Source organism: Colobus angolensis, unplaced genomic scaffold (assembly GCF_000951035.1).
Source record: "Colobus angolensis palliatus isolate OR3802 unplaced genomic scaffold, Cang.pa_1.0 Scaffold92, whole genome shotgun sequence".
In the NCBI taxonomy this organism is placed as follows: domain Eukaryota; kingdom Metazoa; phylum Chordata; class Mammalia; order Primates; family Cercopithecidae; genus Colobus; species Colobus angolensis.
In genome coordinates, this window is record NW_012123154.1 from 1,383,300 (window position 1) to 1,402,285 (window position 18,986).

The 18,986-nt window shown below is 42.7% G+C and overlaps 1 protein-coding gene across 1 annotated transcript in view; it reads left to right on the plus strand.

Annotated features, from left to right (window-relative positions):
* Positions 1-13,195, plus strand: part of LOC105504439 (acyl-coenzyme A synthetase ACSM2B, mitochondrial) — a 36,625-nt gene extending 23,430 nt beyond the window's left edge. Inside the window, exons 7-14 of the mRNA XM_011931872.1 lie at positions 932-1,011; positions 1,220-1,343; positions 2,928-3,008; positions 4,133-4,234; positions 6,147-6,274; positions 6,396-6,495; positions 8,609-8,728; positions 12,113-13,195. Of these exons, the coding sequence (XP_011787262.1) occupies positions 932-1,011; positions 1,220-1,343; positions 2,928-3,008; positions 4,133-4,234; positions 6,147-6,274; positions 6,396-6,495; positions 8,609-8,728; positions 12,113-12,217 (840 nt within the window). The 3' untranslated portion in view covers positions 12,218-13,195. The remainder of the gene's footprint in view (positions 1-931; positions 1,012-1,219; positions 1,344-2,927; positions 3,009-4,132; positions 4,235-6,146; positions 6,275-6,395; positions 6,496-8,608; positions 8,729-12,112) is intronic.
* Positions 13,196-18,986: the final 5,791 nt, after the last annotated feature.

An 18,986-nucleotide genomic window follows, 5' to 3' on the forward strand; every position in this document is an offset into this window, starting at 1 on the left:
GATGCCCTGAGTCCCCATCAGTAAGAAGGCTCTCACCAGATGCAGCTTCTTGACCTTGGACTCTCCAGCCCCTAGAATTGCAAGAAATAAATTTCTTTTCTTCATAAATTACTCAGTCTTGGGTACTCAGTTATAGCAACAGAAAACAGACTAAGACAATACTCTATTACATTCTGCATAAAGAAAAGCATGGGGTGGAGATGGTATTATATGACAGAAATACATGCTGCAAATAATGATCCCACTACTTGCTGACTAGGTGACCTTGGAGCAGCTACTTAACCTTGTACATCATGGGTTTCCCCTCTGAATCATGAGGATGATAGTACACACTGTATGAGGTTATTGTGAAAATTAAATGAGATAACACAGGACAAGGCAAGTATTCAGTACTAGGTCTTTTTGTAGCACTTGTTTTGAAATGTCTATAGATATAAATGTCTAACGTCTTTAGCTTTTCAAAGACCTTTTATAGCTAAAATATATCCCAAAAATATTTTTGAGAAAATAAGGTTGGAAACAAACTATTATAAAGTTGGCTACAGAAGGTTAAGGGACTTAACCAAGACAGCTGCTGTGCTCAGACAGCTGATCTTCCCTTAGTTGCTAGGGGGTGATATACTCCTAGGGTTGTGTTAATGAGGACAAGTCTTAAACTGGCAGGAACAGACATCCAGGATTTGACAAAAAGGTTTCAAAATAGTCTTAGACTTTTTCACTACCATAACATGTATTCATTTCCCTCTTATTTGTGTTTTCAGGGTGCATAAGAATTGTGGGGCTCATTTGACCTGAAATAGACATAGTAAACAAGCTAGCATTTTAATCCAGACCTCTACAACTCCATAGCTCACAACTGTAACCACTGTGCATAGCCATAAGTTGGCATCTGACCTGGTGACCAATGTCTCACCTGGTTCTCTTCTTCCAGACGCTCTCCAGCTACCCAATCAAGAACATGATTGGTGCCCCCCTTGTTTATCGGATGTTGCTACAGCAGGATCTTTCCAGGTGATGGGGCTTTGAGGATTGGTAAGAGAGTCTGGCCCCATCCCCCTGACTCCCTCACATACATGCATGCCTATCTATCTGAATCTCTTGCACACAGATAACCCCATGAAGCCATTTGCATCATCAAAGCACCCAGAAACCAGGTTTAGGCCTGGGTGGACTTTGGTTCCAGGGAGGCTGAGGGGAAACTGTTATTTCTCTTCTTCAGTTACAAGTTCCCCCATCTACAGAACTGCCTCACTGGAGGGGAGTCCCTTCTTCCAGAAACTCTGGAGAACTGGAGGGCCCAGACTGGACTGGACATCCGAGAATTCTATGGCCAGACAGAAACGGTATCTGCTCCCAGGGGAACCATGGGCTGGATGCACTTTTTGGGCTTCAAAAGTCTCTTTGACAATGAAAAATGTTAGCCACTGTTTATCATTCATTTATTTGAGAAATATTTATTGAGCCTCCAGGAAGGGACAGGTACTGGGGATTGAAAATTCAGCACAGAACAAAACAGGCAAAGCTCCTGTTTTCTGGGAGATTACATTCCAGTGAGATTTGGGGAGAGAGACAATAAAGTAAGAACTATCTAGCACGGCAGGTGGTGAGAAATGCGATGGAAAAAGTAAAGTAGATGAGATGGGGTGAGAAGTTGGTAAATCAGATATGGTAGTCAGAAAGGTCCTCTGTGATAAGGAAACATTTTAGCAGAGACCAAAGTTTATCAAACATGTCAAGCACTGTACAAAGCTGCTTAGACTGAAGTGAGGAATGGGAAGAAGAACCCACCATGGCTTTACTGTACTTCCTGAGATATCTTCTTGGAACTCTTGCGGTCTCATGTGCACAATATGAATTTATGCTACTCTATACTGTTTTACTTATCCAAACTACATGGGGACTACTTTCCCTCAACTCTTTCTCTCCTTTTTCCAGTGCCTCTTACTTGTAACTCTCAGCACTTCTTGCCTTTTCCTCTCCACTCTCTTACCCTGCATCCTTCTTTGGCTAATGAGTACCCTTGGAAGAACTTCTGCAGAGGGTTGATGGCAGCTCTGTGGTATGAAAGAGCCAGGAAGAGTTCTGCAAATATGAATAAGGACAATGGAGTTGTGGCAAGCATACCCTGGCTGGGGCCTCCAACCATTCAGAGGAGGACATGTTTAGGATATGCTTACAAGGACACTCAGACTCCCATGATCTTAATCACTCAGCAGCCTCTCTTCTGAGGTGGGTCGATCAACTTGCCCTTTTCAGCACAGTTGGTGGTGGGAAAAGATGGATCACTGTGATATCTGGTGTCCAGGCTAGATCTGAGAAAATGACAATCTGTGTCTCTGTCAGTGAGGCATCCACCACTCATCTCTTATTCTGTTGGGAACGTTCATTTCAGGGTTCAAACAGAACTGGTGCTGCCATGGGAGATAATTTAAAAGTATATTTTACTGCTTGAGGAAATGAATACCTCATTCTTCATGATGTGATTATTTTAAATTGCATGCCTGTATCAAAGCATCTCATATATCCCATAAATACATACACATATGTACCCATGAAAATTCAAAATAAAAACAAAAGTCAGTATATTTCAGGCCTTACAAATTGCATATTGGTGATTCCATATAGTTTGAAAGGACTTTGGGTATCCATAGTGTCATATAAAAATGTGGCTCCCCCTAAAAGAGATTATAATGTGACTGTTAGGTCCTCTTCCTGGGGAGTGGTAGTTGGATTTCTTACTGAACAAACAATTTGGCAAAGCCCCTAGGATTGTGGTTCCAGTAATGGGGAGACAGCCAGGGAATGAGGAGCGGGACGAGCCCCCAAGTGTAGGCCAAGTTCAGGACCTGCTCTACAGAAACTTTTTCTTTTTGTATGACCTTGTACCTCCTCCTGAGGTTTGCTGATCTGTCTGCTTCTTTCCACAGGGATTAACTTGCGTAGTTTCCAAGACGATGAAAATCAAACCAGGATACATGGGAATAGCTGCTCGCCATTATGATGTACAGGTTTGCTCGGGACACTAAGGAGGGAGGAAGTTAGGGGAAACACTGATTTTCAGTAATTTACATATTCCATTGTTTACTGAGTCAAAATAATAGAAACTACTGATATTAAGATAATATAAGGAGAAAGGGAGGGAGGGAGGGAGGTTAGGGGGAAGGAGAGAGTGAGGGAAGGAAGGAGGAAAAGGGGAAATGATTTATGTTGTTACCATCCAGAAGGACCCACTTTGAATATCTAGCAAATTAGCTAGACAGTACGCAAGTATATATGCTTTAAAAACAAAACTAGGGGTGAATCTTGACATAACATTTTGTAACTTGCTTTTATCATTTAACAATTTAGGTAATGATCTTTTCAGTTCAATTAATGCCAATCTACAGCATGATTTTTAACGATGATATAGTAGTAAATGGTGGGTATCCACCGCTGTTTATGCCTTTTATTGGACCAAGGCATGATGTCCCAGTTTTCACTAGTAAAAATACACTACAATGAATGTGTTGTAGCTAAAGTTTTATTGTTTTTTGAGAACTAGAATTTGTGTTTGTGTATCTGTGTTATGTGTATAGTTTTGTATATCTAAAGTGTAACTTAGATTCTATTCAGTGTCATATCCAGTTACTTGCCATGATATTCACTATGATAACCATTTGCTAAGCCCCTTTCTTAGTATCTTAATTCATTCCTATAAAAATCCTGTGCAATAAGCTGTCAGTATCTGTTGTATGGGTGAAAGCACTGAAGCACAGAGTTTAAGTAGTTCAAAGTCAGCTAGTAAGGTAGCAGAGTAAATGTGAGTTTTGATCTGCCTGATTTCTAAGTCCACAGGTGAGGTAGGTCTCAAAGATAAGGGGAGGCTATTATTTTATCTGAGCTCCTAAAGCCAAAAGCATCTCCCCAGGCTCATCTGGGCCAGTCTCATTCAAAGGATTCACCTAAACTATTCCAGGTAGATGGATCAGAGATCTGAGTTTAAGACTCTTGGGTTCCCTTGGTTTCTGGTTGTTGTTTTCAGTCTCCACTAGAGCAAGAGGGTCTTTCATTTGACCAACTCAGTAATCTCATGCTGCCATTGAAGCCATCTCCTGCTCTGTGCATCATTCTTCCAACCTGCTTCTTTCTCCAGGTCATAGATGATAAGGGCAACGTCCTGCCCCCTGGCACAGAAGGAGACATTGGCGTCAGGGTCAAACCCATCAAGCCTATAGGCATCTTCTCTGGCTATGTGGTGAGAAACTGTGCTCCTCCTCCTCTGTTCCTCAATGAGGGTGGGGAGCACTAAATGGGGTGAGGGAAGCCAAATGTTCTGAAACTTCCAAGAGGCATTAGATGTGAAGACAAAGAGTGTCCAGTTTTCAAGAATGTATGCTTTGCTAGTGGAAGAAAAGACTGTCTATTCAGCCTTGCCTTCCTCAGCCTATCACTGTGACCTCATTGGAAGACTTATTTTTCTTCAATTAGCCCTCAGACTTCTCAAGAACTCTCTGTTTCATGCCCAAAATATTATTGACCCTGAACTATGCACAGCACCATTCCCCCAAGGGCCTTGCCCCCTCTCATAGGTATCATCCCCATGCTCTATGCCATTGATCTTCTTTAGAGCCTGCCAGGCACTTTACATTGAGACTTTGCCATCCAGCTGGAAGAATCCCTATCTTCAGATCTTGGGAAGGTAAAGACAGATAATCTTTGAATCTGGCCACCTCACTTGACAGGTGAGGGTGTTGGAGCCAGAGATTAAAAGACTTGCTGAAGCTCACAACCATTAGAAACTGGACAGAGAAGACCCCAAGGGCATGCCTTCTGATCCCTGAGATAATTCATTAATAAAATAAATAAATAATAAATCAAATAATAGTAGTTTCCACCACTTATTAAATGCATACCATGAGGCAAGCATTGTCCTATAAACACATTTAATCTGTAAACTTTAAACTCATTTAAACTTTAAACTCATTTAATCCTCCCAGCCACCCTATAAAGTTTTTGGACTCACTAGTAAAAATACACTACAATGATAGGTTTTGCTCTAGTTCAAAACCCTGCTCTACTATGTAGTGCGTGATCTTAGGCAAGTTACTTATCTGTCATGTCTCAGTTTCCTCATCTGTAAGTTTTGTGTTGTGAGTGTGTTCAATAAAATAATTGTTGTAGATGGGAATGGTTATTCCTATTTTACAGATGAGGAAAACTGAGCCTCAGAGATCAGGGCAGAGCTACACTGTTCCCTTCTCCAAGCATTTCCTGTGTGCAGTCCCACTCTATTCTCAAATGCCAGTGAGGTACTAAGTCATGAGCTTCTCCCCATTTGACAGAAAAGGAAACAGACTCAGAAGAGTCTGTTGGGCAGACTTCTGAGGCCACAGAGGCTCCGTGATGGCCACGAGAAAGTCAAGCCAGTGGCTAGTGGCTTCTGGTCTCAATTCTACCTTCTGTAATGGCTGTTTAGCTTCAGACAGCCTCTTGGTGTCTCTGATCATTAGCATCCCTCTATTCCCAATGACGGAGTAAGGCTAAGAATTCTTTATGCCACCATATCATCCAGTAACTGAATCTCTAGTCTGGAGCCCATGCCCCCATACCAGAGTCATATAGGAAGATGCCCTGACAAGGGATAAAACTCAAGCCTTTTCATTACTCATAAGCAAGTGCCTCAGCTTAATAGAGAGATCCAGTCATTGTAGAAACATGCACATTAGCCAGGGTCCCAGGGGGCTTCCTGACTAATGTCCCTAGAACTTTCAAATTTAACACAGAAGCCAAGAAAAGTACCTAATCAAAATGATAGCTTTGAGTGGTGCCATGGAGTGAGCAGAGATTGGGATATCTATGAAAGGGGAGATAGAAACAATTGGGGAAAATGCCCTAAGCCTGGATGAACAAATACATCAATAATATCCATCAGACTGGACCTAGAGGAGTAGCTGAGAGACCCTGAGTGGAATAACTTCAATAAATGGGAAAGATCCAGTTCTACCTGCAGTCTAGGGTTGGCTGGTTCAGGGCATGTCTGCCGTGGTCAAGTTATACACTGCACACCTGCAGTTTTAATAAGACTTATGACATCCGTTCATGGCAGCCCCAGGGTAGGAGATTTAGGCTTTGCAGGCACAATCACTCTGTCTTTCTGTGGTCACCAGGACAATCCCGAGAAGACAGCAGCCAACATTCAAGGGGACTTTTGGCTCCTTGGAGACCGGGGAATCAAAGATGAAGATGGATATTTCCAGTTTATGGGACGGGCAGATGATATCATTAACTCCAGCGGGTGAGCTTGGTTTCTGGATTGGGAGGGGAAATTTGGGTCTTTACTCTGGCTGGTTCCAGACTTCTGGGATGGCCTAGAGGTTGGGTGTCCAGTCTTCTCTGAAGGACAGGTTCTTCTGCAGGTACCGGATTGGACCCTCAGAGGTAGAGAACGCGCTGATGGAGCACCCTGCTGTGGTTGAGACGGCTGTGATCAGCAGCCCAGACCCCGTCCGAGGAGAGGTGATGGGGAAGCAGCAGTCTGGGGGTGAACAGATAGCAACACAAGGGCAGTGTAGTATGATGGTTTAAGAACAGAGACTGTGGGGCTAAACACTCTGAGACCCAATCTTGGCCCTGCCGCTTACTAGCTATATGACCTTGGGCAAGCTACTTGGCCTCTCTGTTTCTCAGTTTCCCCATTTGTAAGATGAAGGATTGTTATGAGGGTTAAATGTGCTAATATTTGTAAAGTATGGTGATTTCTCAAAAAACTAAACAGAACTACCATACCATCCAGCAATCCCACTACTGGGTATTTATCCAAAGGAAAAGAAATCAGCATATCAAAAAGATGTCTACACTCCCATGTTAATTGCAGTACTATTCACAATAACAAAGATATGGGATAAACCTAAGTATCTAATGAATGAATGGATAAATAATATGTGGTATATATACACGATGGAATGCTATTTGGCGTTAAAAAAGGATGAAGTCATGTCATCTGTAGCAACATGGAGAGAACTGGAGGTCATTATGTTAAGTGAAGTAAGCCAGGCACAGAAAGATAAATATCACATGTTTGCACTCATAAGTGAGAGCTAAAATAGTTGATCTCATGGAGATAAAGAGTAGAGTGACAGATACCAGAGGCTGAGAAGGGTGTGTGGGTGGCGAAGCAGGGGATGAAGAGAGGTGGGTGAATGGTATAAACATACAGTTAGATGGAAGCAATAAGTTCGAATGTTCAGTAGCAGAGTAGGGTGACTATAGTTAACAACCGTGTACTGTATATTTCAAAATAGCTAGAAGAGAGGACTTGAAATGTTCTCAACACATACAAATTATAAATATTCAAGGTGATGGACACCCTAAGTATCCTAATTTGATAATTACAATATTTGCATGTAACAAAATATCACTTGTACCCAATATATATGTACAAATATTATGAATCGATAAAAATTTTTAGAAAGTAAAGTGCTTGGTTGGGAGGCCGAGGCGGATGGATCATGAGGTCAAGAGTCCAAGACCAGCCTGGTCAAGATGGTGAAATCCTGTCTCTACTAAAAATACAAAAATTAGCCTGGCATGGTGGCAGGCACCTGTAAACCGAGCTACTCAGGAGGCTGAGGCAGGAGAATAGCATGAACCCGGGAGGCGGAGCTTGCAGTGAGCTCAGATCACGCCATTGCACTCCAGCCTGGGCGACAGAGTGAGACTCTGTCTCAAAAAAAAAAAAAAAAAAAAAAAAACTGAAGTGCTTGGAACAAGGCCTAGCACATGGTAAGTACTATGTAATGTCTATTTTGATGAGACTGGAAGAACTGTATCCTGCTGTTTTGTGTTTGAATCAGACTCTGTTTCCTAACCGGAAGAACAGAGGAGGGATTTGAGCCAAAAGATAGAGCCCCTGTGCCACAGGGTTCGCAGTGAAAATAAAGGGAAAAAGAAAGACCCCTATAAAGTCAGGGTCATAGAAATAGGCTCAGATGGGGTCTAGTGGACTTTGATGTGTGTGTAGGAAAATATTAAGGTGTGATGTGTGGATCAGTGTCCTAGTACGTTCCCGCAGGGTGTAAGCCTGGCACTATCATACCTCTGGTACGTACAGAACGCATCGCACAGAAAATTATGGGAACCACTGAGCAGTGAGGCAGAAGGGGGAATCTGCTGCTGAGAAAACCCTGTGTGTCCAGCTCTGAGCCAGCCCTGCTGTACATGATTTCATTTTATTTACCATAAGTTAAATATGGCAGTTTTATCCCCATTTTATAGGTGGGAACACTGAAGTTTGGAGAAGTTAACACATTGTTTAGGGTTATGGTTTTCAGTCTATTTTTCTCTTTTCTCCCCCTTTATCTTCTTTCTCCTCATCTGTCTCTATTGTCCTTGGAGTGTGAGGCGAGCCTGGTCTCAATCCATTGTCCACCTGCTCCTCCAATAAACAACTTCAGAGACAGCTGGAACCTCATTCTTGTCCCCAGTTTCTTCCTTTCCCTTGACCTGGATCACTGAGGATGCAAATGAGGAGATACAAGGGTGATGGAAGTCTTATTGCCAATTTCATATTATTCCAGGAGATGACTACACACTCTAATCCCTTCTCTCTTGGCCTTCATCTTTTTTGCAGGTGGTGAAAGCATTTGTGGTTCTGGCCTCGCAGTTCCTGTCCCATGACCCAGAACAACTCACCAAGGAGCTGCAGCAGCATGTGAAGTCAGTGACAGCCCCGTACAAGTACCCGAGAAAGGTAAGGCCTTTGAGATCCCAAGTCACTCAAACTTGAGAAATAGATTGTTTTCCTGTTATATTTACCTTCTTCAGGAGGAGGACAGCCCTCTAATTTTAAAAAGTCTTCCTGGGCCAGGTGCGGTGGCTCACGCCTGTAATCCCAGCACTTGGGGAGGCCAAGGCGGGTGGATCAGTTGAGGTCAGGAGTTCAAGACCAGCCTGGCCAACACGGTGAAACCCGTCTCTACTCAAAATACAAAAATTAGCCAGGCGTAGTGGCATGCGCCTACAATCCCAGCTACTCAGGAGGCTGAGGCACGAGAATTGCTTGAATCTGGGAGGTGGAGGTTACAGTGAGCCAAGATTGTGCCATTGTGCTCTAGCCTGGGTGACAGAGTGAGACTGTCTCAAAAAAAAAAAAAAAAAAAAAAAGTCTTTCTGACTATGATCAAGAAAGCCCAGTAAAACAATCTAGCAACTATCTTGATGCCTGAAAAATGACCTCAGCTTTTGACTCACTCTGAATTAAAAGTCAAATGCTGTCAAGGGAATTAGTTCTAGCCAGTATCTTACCTGTATTCCCATTCTCTGCACTGGGTTCTTGCTATAGTATTCAGGGTTGTGCAACGCTCAGTTGCAAGTGACAGAAATCTAGCTTGAGATTTATTGCTCATGCAATTGAAAAGTCCAGGGGTGGGGAAAGTTTTCATTATGGCTGGTCTCAGGCATTCCTAGGATGTGGTCAGGTGTATCTCTTTCACCCTTTGACTCTCCTTCCTTTGTAATGGCTTGATTTCTTGGAATACTTTTTCTTTGTGGCCCCATCAGCTCCAAACATATATTCTCAGCAGCTTAGAAAACTCCAGTAGAAAACGAGCATGTTTTTCTCTAAAGGCCTCAACAAAAGTCTCTGGATTGACTCTCACTGGACCAACTGGGCCATGTGCCCATTATTAAATGAATCCCTGTAGCCAGGCCAATGCCACACTGATAGCCAGTTCCATGTCATCCTCAGAGAAAATGCAGGGGGATGGGGGAGAGAGAGCTGCCCTACTCCATGACATGGACTGAGACGAAGGGGAGACTCCCCATAGGAAAATGGAAGTGTTCTTATGAGAAAAGACAAAAGCATAGTTTTCAGCTTCTTTCATTCTGGGACAGAGAACTGAGGCATGGAGCTTGACATGGCAGGAAAACCCAGTTATTGGATTTGGGTCCCAGATAGGAGCTTGTCCCAGAGAAAGAAAGAAAATTGAGTCTAGGGTAGAAAGGTGAGAGCAACCAAGCTGAGCTTAGAGTTCCTTAGATTCTTTTGTAGCCCAGATGCCACCTGCCTTTCCTCAGCACAGACTAATTGTCATAGGTCTTCTGAGAAGCAGGCACTGGGGAAAGAGGTTAACATGCAAGAGGCTTATTAGGGAGTGTTTTGGAATCATCCCCTGGGGGAAGGGAAAGGAAGGGAAAGAAAGGAGCAGGATTGAGCAGAGGATGAAGTTGCACTGTGACTTAGTCTCAATGGGAACCCCAGCCAATCCCATGGGAGTTCTGAAGCTGGCATAACCTTTCAGTGTTGTCCTAAGGCAAGGTGAGTCCACAGTCACAGGTGGATCAAGTATGGATGTAGGCTGCCCTGGGAAGGAGTGTGACCTTGGACAAGACAGCTGTCTTTGGCTGAGGCAATTCCCACAGGGGTCTGGCAGTGGGGTGGGAGTTCTTTGTCCCTGGAGGGGGATCTCAGCTGCATATCAGAGCCCACTAGGTGGACTTGCAGCCTCTGAGAGTGAGGCAACACAGCACAGTCTCAGGAATCAGACTGTTGGGTTCAACATTCACCTCCACCACTTACTCAATAACCTCTGTGTTCCTCAGTTTCCTTATTTGCAAAATGAAAATTATGCTGTTACCCTTTCACAGGTTGTTAAGGATGAGTTCATTTAAAAAGGCATCACTTAGAAGAGTGACTAGCACGTAACAAGCATTTCATAAGTATTTACAAAGGAGGTTAGAAATCCAGGCACACCAAAATTATTATGAACGTTTAAGTATAACTGAATATTGTAGAAGGCTGAGTCAAGGAGTCCTATCACACAGTGTACAGTGTCTTACTCAAATGTCTCACTAGATGTGTCTCTTTCCACAAGTATCTCCTCTAGAATTCTCAAGGCAACAGGTTATTTCCACCTTCCCCCTCCTTCCACCAACTACATCCAGTCCCTTCTGCTTCTCTCTTCATGACAAGCAGAGTAGCTTCCTTCTTAGCATTAAATCTGGATACCTACTGTGGCCTTCATCCACTATCTACCCTTCGGGGCACAAATAGTAAATATTTTAGACTATATGTTCTTTGTGGCTACTACTCAACTTTGCCCATGCAGTGCTAAAGGTTGACAGTTTCTAAATGAATGGGCATGACTGTTTCAATTAAACTTTATTGATAAAAACGGGACATGGGCTGTATTTTGCCTGCAGGTCATAGTTTGCTGACCTCTGCTCCATTTCATTGTGGTTTGAACAAATGCTTCTCAACAAAGTCAGTCTTGACTTATAGAAGAATTCTTATATCAGCCACTAAGAAGATACTTTTTCCATCTCAGTATCCCTATTATTAAATTAAAGTTAAAAAAGGTTAATTTTTATTAAATTCAAGACCATGTGATGCTTAAACCAATGTCAAGGCAATTGAGCCACATCATTGGAAGCCTCAATGAGGCATCTTCATCGTCCATGTCTTCGGATTTGGGAATATTAGAGATAGAGGATCCTCAATTTCAAACATTCCTTTTAACAAGAGCAAATAGTGAAATTTGAGAGATTTTATAGTTTTGCTTAGGGTGCATCGATAGGAAATGATTGATATGGAATTCAAAATGAGGTATCCTAATTCTTAGATGTCTTAGATATCTAAAGACCTCAGATTAATCCAGATTAATAACAATGGCTAATATTTTTCAGTGCTGACTCCATGCCAGTAACTTAGCCTGCATAATTTCCTTTTGTCCACACAATCACCCAATGAAGTTGCTATTATCCTCCAGCTTACTCAGTGGAGAAACTGAGTCTTAGCAAAGCCAAGGACCTAGTTAAAGACAGATGATTGGTAGAGGAGGAGCTGGGGTCCAGAGAGTCTGATGTCAAGGCTCAACTGGCTGACTGCTGTGCCTTGTTGTGTGTTATGCTGCTCCTCCTCTGTCTGAAAATATGTCAAAGACCTTTATACCCAATTCTAGCCAACCTCTTCTTGTCCTCATCCCAGAGCACTTTCTGAAGCTTCTTATTGCACAGAGGGGCTGCCCTGAAGTGGCTCCAGCCTGAAGGACTTCCCCTCACCCTACGGCAGCTCTGAAAAATGCAACCCACTGTGGTCACAGACCACCCACCCTGGACCGATTTTTTTTTTCGACAGATAGAGTTTGTCTTGAACCTGCCCAAGACTTCCACAGGGAAAATTCAACGAACCAAGCTTCGAGACAAGGAGTGGAAGATGTCTGGGAAAGCCCGTGCGCAGTGATACGTGTAGGAGGCATTCATTTGGATTCCCCTCTTCTTTCTCTTTCTTTTCCCTTTGGACCTCGGCCTTACTGTGATGATATGATATTCTTTATAAAAGAACATGAATGTAATTTTTGTCTTGCCTTGGTTATTAGCACAAAACATTACCATGTTAGATGTTGAAAGAAGAAAGGGAAGGAATGAGAGAGAGTGAAAAGGAGAGGGTAACAGAAAAAAAGGAAAGAAAAGTAAGTCAGGGAAATATTAAAGCTGCCAGGGAAAGCAATTGAAAAAGAAAAAGAAATAAAGTAGGGAGGAAAGGAGAGAGGAAGCAAGGGAAGGAGGAAGAAAGGAAAGAGAAGATGGAAGGGGGAGAAAAGATAGAAGAAAAAAATTGGAGGGAGAATCAGAAAAATAAAGAGAAGAAAGAAAAGAAATAGAGAGAAAGAAGAAAGGAAAAGAACACAAGAAAGAGAGGGAGAAAGAGGGAGAAAGGAAGAGGAAAAAAATTTCAAAAATAAAAATAGTAAAAGAAACTGATAAAGAAAAGTAATGGAAGACAGGAAGAATGGAAGAGAGGGAAGAAAAGAGGAAAACTTATAAATACTCCCACAGATAGACAAAGTCAAGCATAAAACTGGAGCTTGAGAAGGAAATGAAAGGCCTTGGCACCTTCTTTTACCCTAGGAGAAGACCTCCATATAGGAAGACTTGTGTGTGGGGTTGGGACATTAGAATCATCCCCAAGTCACCCCAAACCTTGCAACTGTCAGGGTCAGAGGGGAACCACCATTTATTAAGCATTTGATATGTGCCAGGCACTGACCCAGATGCATGATAAATACCACGTTGTTTCACCTCTGTATGGCATCTACAGACCTCAGATCATAGCTGTGAGAACAACGTAAGCACTGCCAAAGTTATCAGCTACCCATACCTTGTTTTTGGTGTTATCTACTCTTCCTAGACTCAAATATTAAAATAATTTTAAAACCAAGATCCTGACAGTAGTCTTTGGGAAAAACAAAGAAAGGCAGGGATGAGGTACGTGTATGTTTCCAACAGTTTGTGAGTTGGAGAATCCATGGAGAGAGACTGGAAAGGTGGTTTTATTGAAGGAACAACAAGCACCTCAATTCCTGGGGCTTCTGGGACACCAGATCTATGGTCCAGGAGATTGAGAGAGGTGAGTACTATGAGGACTTCACCTACAACCCAGAGATGGAGGATGAATGCTCCTAGCAAGTTCAAGTAAGCAGAGAAGAAAGCAAAGTTTATTTGAGAGCCTGTGACTCTTCTTAAGAAGACTTGGTAATAATAACAACAATAGTAATAATAATATTGATCGTTCATCAAGCACTTGCCAACAGTCAGGCACTATCTCAAGTAAATGCACGTATTAATCCTACTTAAGGTTCACAATTACCCTTTGGTTCAGGCACTATTATTTTTTCCATTTTACAAAGGAGGAAATTAAGACTTAGAGAGATTACATGACAGAGCCAGATTCTAATACAGGCCAAGCTGCATACAACACCTATGCTTTCAATTTCTATACTCACTCCATCAATTTGCTTGTTTTGGCTTCTGGACCTTGGCAAAGCCGCTCTCTCAATCTGTACTTGTTAGGGTCCTCCAGTGAAATAGAACCAATATGCACATATATGTACTCCACAACATAGGATGGGGTTACATCCCAATAAATGTATCATAATATCAAAAAAATTCTAAGCTGAACCATTGTAAGTCGAGAATCCTCTGTATACACAGAGAGAGAGAGAGAGAGAGAGAGAGAGAGAGAGAGAGATTGGCTCAAACAATTATGTAGTTTGAGAATTCCCAAGATCTACAGCTTGGAACCTGAAGACCCAGGAAAGCCAATGTGTATATCTAGTCTTAGTCTGAAGACCTGAGACCCAGAAGAACCAATGGTGTAAGCCCCAGTCTGAGGTCAGCAGAAGACCAGTGTTCCAGCTCAAGAAGTCAGGCGGGAGGATTTCCCCTTTTACTCAGCCTTTCTGTTTTATCTAGGTCTCTAATTGCTTAGATGAGTCCCCCACCCCCACACTAGGGAGGGCAATATTCTTTACCCAATCTGATTCAAATATTAATCTCATCCAGAAATACAGACATACCCAGAATAATGTTTGGCCAAAGGTCTGAGATCCCCATGGCCCAGTCAACTTGACACATAAAGTTAACCATTACACAATCGTCTTATAAAATATACACTAGAAAGCAGGTATATTGTGATATGCTCCTCCTGTAGTTCACTGAAATACTGCAGATATTTGTTTCTCATAGTAGAGAAATGCAATCTGCTAATCAAATACAAAACTTTGTTTTCCTCAGTCTGAATTTATCAATGTTTGAGGGAGTCTCATTTAACTGAAAGCTTCCAAGAATTTAAAATGAGGCAGATTGCTCATTCTGATACTTGGATTCACGTTTAGTTTTCTCTATCCACTGCATGCTTGCATAGGCCACAAGAGGTCTCACCATCTTCATACTGGATGGTCATCTGCTGATAAGGCCTCACATTTCATCCCCATTTTCCCAGTGTGAATAGCCCCTCAATCTCCCAATCTTAAGAGATGTGAAAAAGAATTATATTTTATAGATGCTTCTGTGGACAGCAAGGAAGAAAGGGGTATACATAGTTGGGAGATCGTGGTGCTGCCTTAGAAGCACTTGATGTGGCTTCATGAGGTGACTTCTGTCTCGGAGTTGGAGTGGAAGACAGCAGTAGTGGAAAATGATGGGTAGAGATGTGTAGGGCCAATGAGTTGGAGAAATTTTAGAGTATGCCATAACTGAGAAACTTTGGATATAGAGGGAAACTAACCAATTTTTAAAGGAAGATTTCCAATTAAAATCAGTGTGAACCCCCAATCCATTACCATGTTATCTAAATAAACTTCATTGGTTTCTGTTTAAGCAAACATTACTGAGTTTTGAGGATTTGAACTCTAGTTTCTAAGACTGCCAAATTATGCAAAGACTAGACTACATAGGCTCCTGGTATTTATTAGAATTATACATTGATTAGCATATCATGTCAGGATCACATAAAGGTGTCGTTAGTAAGAATGGAAACTTTTAAGTAAGCAAGTGAGATTTGGGAGTAACTCCTGGCCCATTGTCTGTCATAAATGTTGTCTTAAATAAGCTTCATTAAGTTGCAAAATGTATAAACCTATTCAGACTAGCAAAATGTATTCTATTTCAAGGACCCATGGATAATATCACAGGACTGAGGAAAAGGGCAATCAACCAGACCTCATAAGGGCATAACCAGCTACTAGAAAACGAAAACAAAACAGAACCATTAGAAACCCAGGAAGTCACTCTATCCAGCTTTGTGGGAACAGATTACAACATGTCTATCTCGTTTCCCCCCCCCCCCACCAACTATGTGTATCATTTTTTTCCTTGTAAGTATTGAGACTAATGTAATAAAGTGACTTCTCCCACCCTCTGGCTTCATCATCCTCCAGCTTCAGTGCCACTAACTAAATTCTAGAGAGGATGAATCTGATTGACCCAGCTCATGTGAATTGCCCACATGTACTCTAATTATCACATAGTACAAATATGGCTACAGGGGCCCATTTTCTTTGGAGTGGGAAAAACTTTCAGAGAAAAGGGACAAAGGATGGCATGAAACACCTCCAAATTAGACTTCCCATTTAGATACAAACTAGCAAATTTTTGCAAAGATCGAGCCTACCTTCTGACATTCCTAAATGCCTCTTTCCTCCTTCTTCCTAAAAGCCTTTTTCTCCACACATAGACCTTCTGCCCATTCATTCTGATTGAAATCTTGATTAAAGGCCAAGACTTCAACTGGCTGTTCCCAGGACCCTGTCTAATGAGACCTCAGTTGCTGGAGAAAATATCTGTCTAGTAGGGCTCTCTCTCACTGTGAAAGGCACAGAGAGGATTTAATTAGTAGAGTGATTAGAATCTGATTTCCTAGATACTAATCATCTATGTGCCATTCCCCTTTAAAGAAGTTTCCTGCTAACTCTGGCTGTCTTTCCTTTTAACCTGTGGCCTGCTATTTTTATTCTGTACTGAGAAGGCTTTTGATCACATCTGCTTACTCGCCATGCAATCCACGAGTTCGTTAACTTCTCCAGGCTCAGGGATGACTGATGATGGAAACACATCACTTTTAAAGGAAAGCTATGCCCTACCCATAGTATAGAATCTGCCTCGCTTCCCTGCTCACCCCCCACTTTAATCTCCTTCTGCCTATGACTTTGACAAAGCAATCATAAGATTCAGCCTGTATCTTTCACAAAGACTGCTTTGCTATGACTACTATGAAATCACCAACTCGCCTTTCTCAGGATCAGACAAAGCTAGACCACTTTATCCTTTCTGCTGGTTTTCTGGTCTTCACTTACAAACATTATCTTTTGAGTAACTCTGAAAACATAGAGTCATCCACACCTAAATACACACGTACATCCACCTATTCTGATTATACACTGCTGTATAACAAGTTACACTAAAATATGGCAGCTTAAAACAACCACTTCCTTATGTTCACAAATTCTGTGGGTGAAGAATGTGGAAGGGGAATAGTGGAAATGGTTTCATTCTGCTCCAAGGTCTAGGGAATCTGCTGGGACAGCAGGCAGAGGCTACTTTGATCCTGTCAAGTTTGCATGAGGATCATTTGAAGGTGGACTGTCCCCAGAGATGTGGGTCATTGGGTCCAGGGCCAGGATCCCAAATGGGGCAGCAGTACTGATGGGGCCCAGGGCTCCTTTCCCCAGCTCTGGTAGTTCAGAACACCATTGCCATCCAGGAGCTCCAGGTGATTCTGGGGGTCAAGGGAAAGAGGGCGGACCTTCTCCTGGACTCTGGAGTGGGCCTTTCAGTTCTCCTCTCCAATCTAGGACCCCCTCCTTTCTTGGCACGACCATGAGGGGCATCAGGTCTCCTTCCTCCACCACGTCAGGAGTCAAAATAGTCCTGTGAATACACAGAGCTTTTCTATGTGAGGGGTTCCTTTTACAAGGAACCTTATTAGGCCAGGTGCCCAATTATTGGGACTCCCTTTCTCTCCCTTGTTTGAGGAGGACCTGGTCCCACAGCTCCACCTGCTTAAGATAGGGAAGCAACAGAGGAGCCGCCCCCTCCAGTTGCTAGCTGCAATTTGGCGAGGGCCACCTGGAACTAATTTAATGGGTCCATACACCCTCCTGAGGCACCTTTTTTTCCCAAGCTTTGGTTTGAAGCCCTGGAATGGAACACTAGACCAGAGGTTACTTTCAGTGGGAATCGAGGGGCACAGCACTGGTGAGTATGCCTATTGCTGCTGATTAGGCCCTCCCACTCCATGGACGGAGGTCATGCTCACATCCATGACATAGATAAGAGGTAGGAAACTTAAAAGTTACTGACAGTGGGAGGCTTAGGCACCGCCCAGGTGAGTGTGAATGTTTCTGCCAGCTATGCGTCCCCATTTCATGGGTGAAGGTCACACTTGCCCCCATGGTCGGCAGCTTCACAGGTCACTGGACTCAGGGATATAGGGTCAGAAGAAAGTAAAGAATGCCTTCTCTTCCCTCCTTTATGTACCCTGGGTGTTTCCTAGAAAGAGAAAGGAATAAAGGGATGCCTTTTTCCCCTCTTTCCAGATGGGTAACCAATCATCTTCAGCCTGCACTGCACTCCTCATGAGTGTATCCTAAATCACTGGAACTCCTTTGGCCCTCAGACTCTGGAGAAAGGGAAAAAATGCTTTTTTTTATTTCCTGTGTCCTCTCTTCACAGATGGGTAATCATGTCTCTGTACCACAGGACACTCCCCTTAGATACATCCTGGGAAGAGTTTAATTTCCTCAAATCTTAAACTGCTTGGCAATCTCTTGAGGAGGGACTGCTGTTCTTTGTCTGTTCCCCTGCACAGGACTCCAGGGCTCAGGGGAAGGGAACCCAGAAGCCTGACATGCAGGCAAAAGGTAAAAGTTCCTACCAGTCACACTTCTGGCCTCTCTGTCTCTCTGTGCAAAGTGATTGCAAGAATGGTAAAAATCGCTGTGTTCTCTGCCCCTCCATGAGCTCGAAAGCCAGAAGTAGTGGCCATTTGGCATGGCTATGGTCAGGTAATAAGAGATTTAAAAGGACTTCTTAAAAAAGGAGAGCTATGGTTAAAAGTCAGCTTAATTAAAATGGATATCCAAGCTATAGGTATATTTAAAAGGACTTGATGTCTCTTGGTGGATCTTGTTTTTCTGGAAAAAAGGTTTTTTCTTCTCAGTTGACTGAATTATTTTCCCCCATTTTGTCTTTCCACTCTTACTGCACACATGAGAGGCCCCAAGATAACTTCTCATGGCCTGGGACTCCTTGGGAAAATGGAGGAGGCACCACTGACCCTGTTTTGGGAAAAACCTGTTACCCTCACAGAACCCCAGGAATTAGAGGCAGATGGATCTCTCTCAAAATCTGTGCCTATTAGGCCTTAGAAACTGCATGTTTTCCTAGTCCTGTTTTTTGAAGGGCTCAACTCTCAGGCCAGTAATCCAATTAAGAGATTAGCACATGAAAAATCTGACAACTCCTGGATTTCCTTCTGTCTGTCTATGTAGTTATGTATGTGTGTTGTGTGTGATGTTTATATAAAAGAGCTCTAATTGAGTGGCTGAGGGAAAAATAAGTGCTTCTATCAAATATTCTTAACAAACATAGAAGCTCTAATGCCTTTTAGTTGACATGACTTTAATCTTTGAGAAATAAAAACAGTTTTAGGCCGGGCGCAGTGGCTCAAG